The sequence below is a fragment of the Sinocyclocheilus rhinocerous genome, unplaced genomic scaffold (assembly GCF_001515625.1).
Source record: "Sinocyclocheilus rhinocerous isolate Xijiao unplaced genomic scaffold, SAMN03320098_v1.1 scaffold1534, whole genome shotgun sequence".
Taxonomy (NCBI): Eukaryota; Metazoa; Chordata; class Actinopteri; order Cypriniformes; family Cyprinidae; genus Sinocyclocheilus; species Sinocyclocheilus rhinocerous.
The window spans coordinates 160,782-173,978 of record NW_015638992.1 but is presented as its reverse complement, the minus strand read 5'-3'; the positions used below and the strand labels follow the sequence as shown (position 1 = coordinate 173,978).

General features: G+C 36.1%; 1 protein-coding gene across 1 annotated transcript in view; it reads right to left on the bottom strand.

Annotated features, from left to right (window-relative positions):
* The window catches only part of LOC107750924 (cyclic AMP-responsive element-binding protein 3-like protein 3-A), a 16,054-nt gene extending 4,634 nt beyond the window's left edge, over positions 1-11,420 (bottom strand). Inside the window, exons 1-2 of the mRNA XM_016566503.1 lie at positions 11,400-11,420; positions 682-792 (exon numbers count right to left, since the gene is read on the bottom strand). Of these exons, the coding sequence (XP_016421989.1) occupies positions 682-792; positions 11,400-11,420 (132 nt within the window). The remainder of the gene's footprint in view (positions 1-681; positions 793-11,399) is intronic.
* Between the last annotated feature and the right edge of the window lie 1,777 nt (positions 11,421-13,197).

The following is a 13,197-nucleotide window of genomic DNA, read 5'->3' as shown; positions in this document are numbered from 1 at the left end:
CTAATTTTTAATAAATTTATCATTTGTGGTGTATATTTTGAAACAAATAAATGTATTAATATAATTTATAAATTTATATATAATTTTGAATATATATTTTGATTTAAATATTGTTGTCATGTTTTTTTAACAAATACAAATGTTTTTCCCAGTTGCACTTTGTCAGCCTGCTTAATGAAAATCTTAATCTTAGTCATTAACTAATGATGCTGAAAATTCAGCTTTGAATCAGAGGAATAAATTACATTTTATGAAATATTAAAATAGAAACAGTTGTTTTAAATGGTAATAATATTTTACAATATTACTGTTTTTTACTGTATTGTTCATCAAATAAATTCAGCCTCTGTGAACATAAGAGACTTCTAAAACATTTGAAAAAATCTTTAAACAGTAATATATAAATATTAAGATTTTGCATCTGGATGGTGCCTATGCTCTCCATACGCAGCTCACTAGGTTTTTGATTCACACACACACACACACACACACACACAAGTTGACAGATAAATTTGGGTCAGGCACGTAATATGCTGTCACTGTGTTTACAGGAAGCTTTTCAGGGTGTCTCATTAATTAACCGAGTTAAAATAACTAAAAATAAAATGTTCTCAGCAGGAAGGTTGTCTTGCGATTTATCACATAAACTCAGGTCACAGAGATCAGATGCAGTTCACTCACGCTTTGATCTGTGATTGACCACGCGGGGTTGCCATGGTCACCATTGCTCTCCATATGACGGACCTTATGGGGCTCGAGGAGCAGGTCTAGGAGTTCAATCCCAGAATAAGCCTGAGATATAGAGGAAAGATGAGAAGTTGAAGGAAATGGGGAAACAAAAACAAATGCAAGTCACATCCTAAGTTGCTTTCACACATGAAACCTCGTAAATTACTGTAAAGTTACCAGATTGACTTGGTAAATACACAAATATGCAGTTCATACAAGCCACGGCGTTCTGTTTTATTACCTTTAGGATACCATTCACACATCAGAACCAAAATACTCATCAGCTTTGTGATGTCAGTCAGCAAAATGACCTTTAAATGCTGCACCATTTTCCTTATCTGTCAGGCTGAGGAGAAGGGCTTTTCACACTTCAAATAGTTAACTCTGGCTCATTCTAAACCTTGGGTAAATAGAATCCTGGGTTATCTTGTTTCACGTTTCACACTGTTTATATTTTACATGGGGTTGCCAATTAATCCTGAACTCTTTAAAGGTTCTTTGCACATACAGGTGCATCTCAATAAATTAGAATGTCGTGGACAAAATCATCACAATTAAAAGAACCAAAGACTTAAACTACTTCAGTCTGTGTGCATTGAATTTATTTAATACACGAGTTTCACAATTTGAGTTGAATTACTGAAATAAATGAACTTTTCCACGACATTCTAATTTATTGAGATGCACCTGTACACTTAAAAATGAAGGCTGTTTTCACAGTGATGCCATAGAAGAACTAGTAAAAGAACCTTAAAAGAACCATTTTTATCTAATGTAAAGAACATTTTGTAACTGAAAGATCCCTTTTCCAGCATAAAGCACTTCTTGTGGAATGGAAAGATTCCATGGATGTTAAAGGTTCTTCATGGAACCATCAATGTGTAACCCAGGCAGAGCCGATCCTCCCTATACGCAAGCTGCGTAGGGCCCCCGAAACACCAGGGGGCCCCCTTGCTCTCAAAGATGATTTAATTTTAGTTTCGTTTTTTAATTTGGCCAGCGGTTATGAAAACATGAATGATAATTTCTTTTAATGTGGTGCGCTGTCGCCCTTTCTACATAAAAATCAGTCAAATCATGTAATGTGAATGTCGTACAGTCTTGCTCGAGACTAAAAAAACAAGTTGAAAGCGTACCGAGCCGTGGAAGAGACATTGTTTCTCAAGCCCCCAGTTCAGAAATGAGCTGACTAAAAATAATGATAGAAAATAGAACAAATATAATTTGCAATAATTATATTTTCAATAAAACAAAAACTGAAAAGGAAGTGTTAATATGTTGTATTAATGTTTTGAAGCGTTTATGCGAGTTTGTATGCATTTAGTGTTCAGATGTCATGTATAATGTATAATGTAGCCCTCTTTGTGAAACCAGGCCTATGGCGTTCGACAGGGAGAAACTCCGCCCACTTGAGAACGCTTGGCCGCGCTTGTGCTGCCGCTTCACGCCGGTATCTGTTTGTTGCTTGTTTGTCGCTACGTTTTTGGATATGTTTTTGCTCGGATTTGGCAGATCTGGATTATTTTCTGGACGACTCTCTTCACTCAAAAAATTTTTGGATGACTGACCTGGCATTTTTTGTGATCCTGTCACGCTGATCGGCTGCAGGCCCTCTCCAGTCCTTTCCATTTCCTCTTCGACATCTGATACAGTGAGTATACACTCTCTTTATCATTTGTGGTATCAATCCTCGGTATGGTCGGCTAGCCTTCCCTTCTGTGGGTTGTGGAATTGGTACGTTTCTGGCTAACGCAGTTAAACCGATAAGTTGCTGTGTGGGGTCCCATTGGTCTTTGGTCATGTCACCGTGTAATTATTGCAGATTTTGTTCTCTGGTCTTTTTGTGCTGTCTCTGGCTACCGTTAATCAAATGACTTCTCCTGAGATGGCTCTACAATACTCTGCTGCTCAGCTTAGATCTCTAAAAGGATCTTTTCGCTTGGCTCTTTGTGTTACACCTTCTTCATCCGGCCGCAATCTTGGTGTTTTATTTGACTCAACTTTATCTTTTGACTCTCATATTTCCACTGTTGTTAAAAACTCCTTCTTCCACCTCCGTAATATTGCACGTCTGCGATCTTCTCTTACTCTAGCTGATAGTGAATGCTAGGCCATCCATACCTGATTCACTCACTGCTTGTATCAGGGATATCAAACATTGGATGTCCCTGAATTTCCTTAAATTAAATAATGACAAAACTGAAATATTGATGATTGGCTCTGCTACGCCAGTGAAAACGATGGACCTGCCCTTTGACATTGATGGGATTTGTGTTATACCTTCTTCATCTGTCCGAAATCTTAGTGTTTTATTTGACTCAACTTTATCTTTTGACTCTCATATTTCCACTGTTGTTAAAAACTCCTTCTTCCACCTCCGTAATATTGCACGTCTGCGATCTTCTCTTACTCTAGCTGATAGTGAAATTTTAATTCATGCTCTAATCACATCACGGCTGGATTATTGCAATTCTCTATTTGCAGGCCTTCCCAAAAAATGTATGGCAAGATTACAGTATGTTCAAAATTCTGCAGCAAGAGTCCTTATCTCCACCAGATGTTCTGCTCACATTACTCCATTACTGCATGATCTTCACTGGTTACCTGTCGCATCACGTATCCACTTTAAGTTACTGCTTCTAACATTTAAGGCACTAAATGGTCTTGCACCACCATATCTGGCTGAGCTACTCCACCCATACTGCCCTGTCCGGTCTCTGAGATCTTCTGAACTTGGCCTTTTGTCCATCCCTCGTTTTCGGTTGGCTACTGCAGGTGGAAGGTCATTTAGTGTTAATGCTCCTAAATTATGGAACTCACTACCCCTCACTCTCCGTACCATCCCATCTTTGACTGTTTTCAAGAGTCAGTTAAAAACTGTTAAAATCTGTTTAATATGTACTTTGGATAACGGCTATATGTTGTATATGTGTTCATATTGTATTTGTACTGTGTCTATATTGCTTTTGTGGATGTACTACTTGTTATATGTAAAGTGACCTTGGGCTACGGAAAGGTGCTGTATAAATAAAACTTCTTCTTCTTCTTCTTCTAATGTATAATGTATTGTAACTGTGTATTGTATTTCTGAAGAGCTTAAAAATGCTAATCAGCGGATGATTATCATTTATGTAACTGATTTCTTATGTATTAAGTGACAAAAGTGCTCAAATAGTATTTTTTCAATCAGTTTGAGTTTATGTATGAAAGATATATTGAGTTTAACAGTCATGTTAATTGTCTGTGATGTTGTGACGCTGTTTGTATAAACAGGTCAGGTTTTTTTCGAGACTGACTTGAGCTGTGATCCTGAGATGGAGAGCCACCCAGCTAGAGAACCCTGAGGAAGACAATTAGAAGAAAATCCTGCGACTCAAGTGATCAGTGCCTTATCCATTATCACAAGTGGAATTCATCCGTTCCTAGTGGGATTTCTCACCAAATTACCTCAACACTGATCATCATCACACTAACTGATTTTTTGCACTATTGAACATTTTGCTCTACAAACGTTTGCACTACACAAGGAGACTCTTGTGTTCATTGGATTCATCGTTTGGATTCAAAGGACAGTTTTTTCCCCACGTTTAATCTTATTCTATAGACAGAACTTTTCATATACAGAATTTGAGTGTAGTACTATTTTAGTTTGTTATTTTCCTGGAGTGATTTATTGTAATTGTAAAAAAAAAAAAAAATTTCTGTTGTGGGCCAGAGGTTCTAACTCAAACCAGTAACAAAATAAGCAAAGCTCTAAAAAAAAACTGGAAAAAGGTTAGAGAAAAAATAAATCAATAAGAAGGAAACAAACCAAAAATAAATAAAAAAAATAGAAGTAGTTAAATATTAAAGGAACAAATATAGTACAATAAAAACATTTAAATCAAATAACTACAAAGGAGCTCAAAACCTAATTTCTGAAAAAAGACACGTGTGAGATTAAGGGGGTCATTCTGAGGAGAAAAGAATCTTCTTAAAAATAAAGCTTTCAAAAGAGTGTTTTTGTATCAATGCCATAGAAGAACCATTTTTGATTCCTCGAAAGAACCTTTCAGTGAACATTTCTTAAAAGAACCATTATTTTCTTAGTGTAAAGAACATTTTGATGCTCTAAAGAAGCTTTGTCCACTATAAAAAGCCTTTTGTACAATGAAAGTTTCCTTGGATGTTAAAGGTTCATGGAACCATCAATGTTAATAAAGAAACCTTATTTTTAAGAGTGTAGAGGCTTTCTTATAGACACTATTTGCCTGCTGTGTAAAAGATAAATGTCTGTCAATCTCAGTGCCCAAATATGTAAAGGCCTCAACCTGCTCCACTACCTGCCCCCCCAGCTTAAGTGGTTCAGATAGAGGACGATCAGTGTTAAATGAACGAAACCTTATCAATGCCATAGAAGAACCATTTTTGGTTCCTCGAAAGAACCTTTCAGTGAACATTTCTTAAAAGAACCATTATTTTCTTAGTGTAAAGAACATTTTGATGCTCTAAAGAAGCTTTGTCCACTATAAAAAGCCTTTTGTACAATGAAAGTTTCCTTGGATGTTAAAGGTTCATGGAACCATCAATGTTAATAAAGAAACCTTATTTTTAAGAGTGTAGAGGATCCCCCCCCCCCCCACACACATTTTTTGTGATACATAGAAAGCACCCAGAGCACCCTGCAACACTGTGGTGACCACTCAGATTTTCTTCAGAAGATGTCTTTGTTATTTCTGCATGTCTGGGGTCCTGAATGTAAACTTACCTTCACATTTTATAAAGAATGAGGCAGGAAGCTGCTCTGACTGTTAAAGTTTAACCAGGTCCATTGTACTGGCCTGCAATGTTATTATTAGTACTGTAGCACAGAGAATTAAAAAAAAAACTGTATTATCTATCAACCAGTGATAGAAATTTATCTTAGGAAAAAAGGCTCACATGTACACAATTCACAATAATAATGCACAACAATAATACACAATATTAAGACAAAACTGTTTGGCCTTATTCAGAATAGAAATTGCAGTAGGAATAAAATAATTACTATAAGCCTTCTTTCTAGTCAAAGGAGTTCTAAACCGACAACCTGATGGGAGTATCTGAAAAAGGTAATGCAAAGGATGAGAGGGGTCAGTAACAACAGAAGCTGCTTTCCTCTTTACAGCACAGTTATAGAGATCTAAAAGTTTAGTCTGTGGGTACCCAATAATTTTAGATGCCTGTCTGATTACTCTTGATAATTTCTTCTTGTTTTCAGCTGAAAGAAAGTTGAACCATGAAACAATGTTAAAGGTTATAACTGATTCCACAAGTGACTGATACACTGCTATTAAGATATCCTGTCTTACATTAAAGCCCTTTAGCCTTCTCAAAAGAGATAATCGCTGTTGAGCTTTCTTATAGACACTATTTGCCTGCTGTGTAAAAGATAAATGTCTGTCAATCTCAGTGCCCAAATATGTAAAGGCCTCAACCTGCTCCACTACCTGCCCCCCCCCAGCTTAAGTGGTTCTCAGTCTGGTCCCAATCCACTCCAGAATTATTCATATTAAACCTAGCATAAAAAGCATTCAGCTGCTCAACAAAGGAGGCAGGGTCTGGACACTGACCTCGAGTTGAAGCCTGGGCTCTTCCCATCATCATATTAAGATTCTGCCATGCCGCCTTCGTATTTCCTTTAATAAACCTCTCCTCCATGTTGTCTTTATATCGAAGTTTGGCCAACCTGGTTTTATCTCGCAGTTCCTTTCTCAGTGCATTAACATGTCTTTTATCACCCTCCATAAAGGCAGTCTTTTTTAGGTTAATACAATGCTTCATCTCTTTAGAGACTCAAGGTTTGTTGTTTGGGTAAAGAGTAACTTTCTTAGTTGGTATCACATTATCAGCACAAAAAGACATATATGAACTGATGGAATCATTAATCATATCCAAATCGCCATCATTGCTCTGAAAAAACATCCCTCGATCGGTAATCTCAAAACATCCTCTTAGGGTCTCCATAGAGTCATTGTTCCAGACCTGGATCATTTTTGATTGAGTCTTGTGTGTTTTCCGTCTTTGTCTGTATTTTGGCAACAACAGAACTACATTATGGTCTGAGAAGCCAAGAGGAGGGAGGGATTTAGAGACATAAGCTCCAGGACATTACCAAAACACAAGTCCAGCATTTTGTCCAGACGAGTTGGAATAGTGACATATTGCTCTATCTGTGGAAGCAAGGATCCGACATCACAACTGTTAAAATCTCCAAGCAAAAAAAATAGGTTGATCAGTTGCTCTTAATACAGCATTATTATAAATGTCCGCAATACGTTCAGCTGCAAGAGTGTTATCAGGGCCAGGAACATAGGCAAGAATTACTGTCACTTGAGTGAACTCACGCGGTAAATAATAAGGTCGAAACGACACCGTCATAATTTCGTAGTGGCGAGAGCAATCAGTCTCACGCACCGTAAAATTAGCAGCCCATTTATCGTTTACGGCCATACAAAGACCGCCTCCAACTGATTGACTGTTTCTTCCGTGTCCTGGTCATAGCGTATGAAAGTGAAACCATCCAAATTCAGCATAGTGTCCTCAGACAACCACGATTCAGTAAAACATAACAAACTCGTGTTCCGATAGTCAGAGTCAGTTTTGATCAACACAGAAAGTTCATCCACCTTATTCCGCAAAGATCGCACATTTGATAAAACAATGGCAGGGAAAGGGAGCCTACTTCCCCGTCTTCTCACCCTGTTCCTGATTCCGCCTCTTGACCCCTGTTTCCAACTAATTTTTTTCCTCAACAGGTGCTTAGGGATTAAATCCAGAAGTGGCGGTGTTAGTATCTTAGATGGGGATTGTCGAAGGTCTAGAAGATCAGCCCGAGCGTAGATCATAATTTCTGAGTTGGCGATTTGTAAATCTGCCGGGGAACTCCAGCACGACCAAGCAGGTTGAACACAGAGGACGATCCACAAAGACAAGATCCAGTGTTTCAAGGTCGAACTTATCATGGTAAACTTGTGTGTCAAACTTAAAATCCAAAACAAACAACAAACGATAAAAACAAAACGATAAAACAATATAAAAACTCAACGCAGCCTTTACCGCGAGTCGCTCAAACAAAGGAGCGCCCCGCTCCGGAAACACCCATAGAATATGATATTTGAAACACAGCTGACAGAAACATCTCTCCACAGGCCTGGTTACAGCATAAAGCAGTGGGACAGCATCAAATGTGTCAGGAAATGACAAAATAAACATTGAATCCATGCGACCGGGCCATGCACCTGATATAATGAGCACAATGACACAAAAACTTGTGACCCAGATGCAGCTGTCATGCTTTACATCTGACATGTTGAAGATGAGAAGTGATGAAGACTTTTGAGCCTATGCTGACTTTAAAGACACAGAAAAGTCAGAAAAGAAGAGAAATACAAATTTAAAAGAATCTCAAGCTCTGAACAACATCTTGATGTACTAGATTTGAAAGCCGCGAGTGAAAAATCCTTCTGCCAGAGAAAATAAACTCGACGCCAGAGCAGTTAGAGCATTGTTTCAGCATTGCACACACACACACACTGGATTGAAACAGAAAAGATAGGCTTTGAGTCACTGTTTTATTGGTTTTCTCTTTAAGTTGGTTTTGGTTGATAAGCTATCTCTGCAGAATTGCATTAAGTTGTTGGTTGTGCTTAGCCGATAGACACGATGATGCTTGTTTGTAGCGAAATTCTCTCATGCTAAACTTCTAAACTTCTCTTTTTATCTTGGTAGATAAGTCCTTGCTGCATTTTATTAATGCCTTTAGGAATAAAAATCAAATTAGATCATTTCAATCTTTGATCTCAATAGCTTTTTGCAGACAGCAATTAGATTAAATATAAAGATATTTATTCAGAGATAAAATGGAGATGTTTGCTTACTGTAAATCTCCTATTAAATTTATTCTTTGAAAAACATGCCTCAAATTGTGTTCAGAAGATATCAAAGTCTGCAGTCAAAAGTCTAAATATGAACTCAGCAGGAAATATCTTTCATCAAATTCTAGGAAAACCAAATGATTTGTTCTATGCATATTAATTTCATAGAGATCTCTTTAATATAAACTTATTTTAGTATAATTAAGATACTGTTATAAATTGTATTAATTGTTTGAATTTGTATTTATTTTTGTATTTTCTGTTATAGTAATTATCATGTTTATTAGTTTTTTTCTTCTATTTTGTCTGTAAAGTGTTTTTTAACTTAGTTATTTCAGTACATTAAATTAATAAAAATGAAAACTTTTTTATGATTTTCGTCAACTATAATAACCCTACTTCAATATCTCAACTGTCTACAATACAGCAATAGTATTGAAAGAAGATCGAATACTTTAGTCTCAGCTGTTCCTTTGATTTTTATCCTAGGAAAACTAGAGTTTTCTAGTTTCTAGAGTTTTAGAAGAGATCTCAATGTCGTTTACTTTAAGAAACATCTGAGACAAGTTGCTACTTAAATGAAACATAGGAAATCCTGAGCAATGAAAGAGCAATTAAGCGTTTCTTTGTCATTGCATAAGGTTTATTAGCAGATTCCTAAAGGAAACGTGTGATATTTGGTATGACAAAGCCATACTGAAAGCCAAAAACTGTGATACCAAGTGCTAAGAATGTGAAAGTGGCTGTCTAATACAAAAACAGATCAATTTCTCCAGTGAATATCACACACCATTGGGAACGTCTAAACCTCAGCCTAGTTTTCAATCCAGACAGTTTATTTGTGTTTCATTGACATGATTCCTCAGCACCCTGCGACCTACTTTGCACCATGGTCATGCGCTTTTGAAGTGAAGATAAGCTTACTGTATCTCATCTGAGCAAAGTTTTATATGGTTTGTGCTAATGGCACAGAAGAGTTAAAGCTATGCTTGACTAGTCAACCTCTAAAGAGCACGAGACAATTGCATAGCTGGCGGTTTCGAGGACACGGAAAGATATTGGCGAAGTGAGACTCCTCAAACGAGAGCAAAGAGCAAAGCGTTTAATTGCGCTTTGACATCAAACAAATCTAAGAAACCTAAACGGCATATACACAACAAAAGAGCAATGCCCAAACTCCGATTTCATTTGGGAGGTTTTGCATAAACTGATTGCTGTACTGTACTAAATCAAGATTATAGATGGCAAAGTAATCCACCGACACAACAACAGCTCTCACGGATGAGTGCGCATGGGTAATTACGACTGTTGAACTTTCTCTGCCTCGTCTGTTGTTAATGGAAAAACTCTGAGAGGAGCCTTGGGTTTTATACTTGTTTACGTATGTGCTGAGCTACTAGGCTAATTAGGAAAAGATAATCATCATTGGGGTTTGCATTATTGTCATTTCCACAAGCACTGCAAATACACTGGTTCATTAACACCTCAAATTAGTAGATTGCTTTTTTTTTCTCAATTAGTGAGATGTGAGAGATGTGTGAAATGAGTTTAAATGTAACTGTAATCTCACACATAGCTCTTCTTTTTCGTAAGAGATCTCAAGAATGTCTCAAATTGCACTCATGAATTGCCAAGATCATGCATCAGATATCTCAATATGAACTCAAATTTTTTTTTTAAATCAAATTCATCCAAGACAAGCATTTTCTTTGGGTTGTTTTGTGGGTCCACTTCAGGCAATCTGCATCTGCACTAAAGATAAAAACAACAACAACGGTGTGTTGTGTCCCCATTATATTATTTGATAGTCTGAACTCTGTTTAGTGTGTAATAAAACTCAACTTTAAAATAAAACCTGAAAAATGATTTTGAATCTTTTTCATTAAATTGTCAAACATGTTGCATGTCCCCATTTATCAACATTAGGTTCCTTCGATTTTTTATGTAGAACAAATATTATCATATTTAAGAGAGTGACATTATAATTTCTAACAGTATTTCATTGTTTACACATATACTGGCCTTTTATTTCGATACTTCAAGTTTGTTACAAGGGAAAAATACATTTTTAAAAATCAGTTTGTGGTAAATTTGTTATTAAACATTTTTGCACTGATCTTTAAAACTGAAAACATAATATATACATACACATATACAGTATACACTACTGCTCAAAATTTTGGAATAAATAATAATAATAATATTAATAATAATAATAATAATAATATTATTATAATGATTTCGGAAAGGTCATGTCACACTGAAGACTGGAGTATTTGCTGATGAAAATTTAGCTTTGCATCACAGGAATAAATTACATCTTAAAATATATTCGGTAACAGAACAGATATTTTGCATTGTAATAATATTTCACAATATTACTGTTTTTACTGTATTTTGAGCAAATAAATGCAGCCTAGGTGAGAATAAGAGAATTCTTTTAAACACATTAAACAATCTTAATTAGGCTATTCCAAACTTCATGGGTATATTTGTCATAAAATGAATTTATTTCAAAGCGAAAATTGGCAGGTACTGCCAATATATATACTCAAAATACATGAATGTTAAATAATATTTTTGAGGATGCACCCGGGTGGTCCTTATTTACTTTGAGCCTGAGGTTAATTCTTTGGGCCTGAGGTGGGCTGGTTCGCCAGTAACGTTTTTCAAATAAATAAATAAAAATGGCACTTTTACCTGAGTATGACCCTATTGCAATATGACACAAACATTGAAAATCACAGTAAAAGCAAAGGGAATGTAATACTTCACCTTGTTTGAGAGTAGTGCCATGTTCCAGGCACTAGAATCACCAACAGAAATACAAGCAAACAGAGGAAAAATTGTTAAAATCCAGAGAGAAAAACACAGACACCTCCACACAGCTGTGTTCCTGAATGTGTTCTCTGTTCCAGGACAAAGTTGAACCTCCAGATAATGAGCCGATGATTCAGTTGGGTTGTTAATGGTCAGAGGGCTTTGACTGACAGGTTAAATCACACACGTGAAGATCTGCATTCTGCTTATCAGTGAGATGATGATGATGATGATGATGATCTCATCAAAATAAATTAACATGATAACAGAAGAGGATGACCTCACTGTTTGACTGAAATGCAAATTAAGTGGAGCTATGCAAGAAGATTTTCTTTCTAGACGTTTCTATTTCACAGCTCAAGAGACTTAAAGGAAAAGTTCACCTAAAAATAAAAATTTGCTGAATGTTTACTCACCCTCTGGCCATCCAAGAAGTATATAAGTTTGTTTGTTCATCAGAACAGATTTTTATCAGCTGTTTGGAATCATTTTGACGGCACCCATTCACTGCAGAGGATCCATAGTGAGCAAGTCACGTAATGCTACATTTCTTCAAATCTGTTCTGATGAAGAAACAAACTCATCTACATCTTGGATGAGTAAAGTTTCAGCAAAGTTTCATTTTTGGGAAAACTACTCCTTAAAGAATATACCAATCAAACAAATGTTTCTCCGAAATACTTTTGAAGAGATAAAAATTAATGTAAGTCAATTGTTGACATAAAATAAATGTGGATCGATTATTTGAGAAAGGGTTGAGGTCATATTGAGATGTTTGACTTTTGAATAAGGCTTTGGTATCTTAGCAAATCATATTGTTGAGATCTTTTCTATTGTATATAACATCTAAGAGTCATCTATTTAATGTCAATTTCATTGCATTGCTTTCTGGGAGATATTAAAGATAATATATCTCAATGAGATTACATGTTGTGTAGACTTGGAGTGTGTATTTACATACTGAAATCCTCTTGCAGTAATGGCACGCTGCGTGTGCATGAACCTGTGTATTCATGACTGATCTTAACCTGAGGTTTGGCACACTGATAAACCCAAACCTGAAACTAAACATGTCTTTAACTGTGCAATCAGTGCACGCTTATCCTGCATTAGTCCCAGCTGTTATCACAGAAGATACGACAGCTAATATTGGGAACTGCACATTGTTCTGCTCATTAGAAGAAAACGAGGAAAATGTTACATAACTCCACTCATGCACAAACTCCAGACATGTTTCAGTGATTATTTATGTCGGCTTGGCAAAATGAGCATATTATTATTGTGCAAACCTCTATATCAACAGCCTCAGAACCAATTTTAACCACACTTAGCAGATGCAACTTATTAGCAACACAAAACACATTACCAATTGAAGAGTTAAATATTCATATTCATATTATAAAAATGAACTTAAATAAAGCAAAGATTATTAGGTTATGTTTTACAAGAAAATACTACTACTATTTCAAAACGTCATGTTTAATACAAAGTGTTACTTCTTGTTACTTTGTTAAATAATTGTGAAATTTACTACCCATGTTTTTGAGTGAAAATTGTTTCTACACCTTTTTTTAAGTGTAGAGAAATGCATATTTAATACAGCTGGACCTCTATGTATAGGATCTGTGACATGCTGTAAATTATCACAGAAAATGATGTCAACTGTTTGCAAAAAGAAAAAGCATTTACAGAAATGAATTTGTAGTGAAAGTCTTTGGGGAAACCGTTGCCCCATGAAGTCTACTACTGCCAA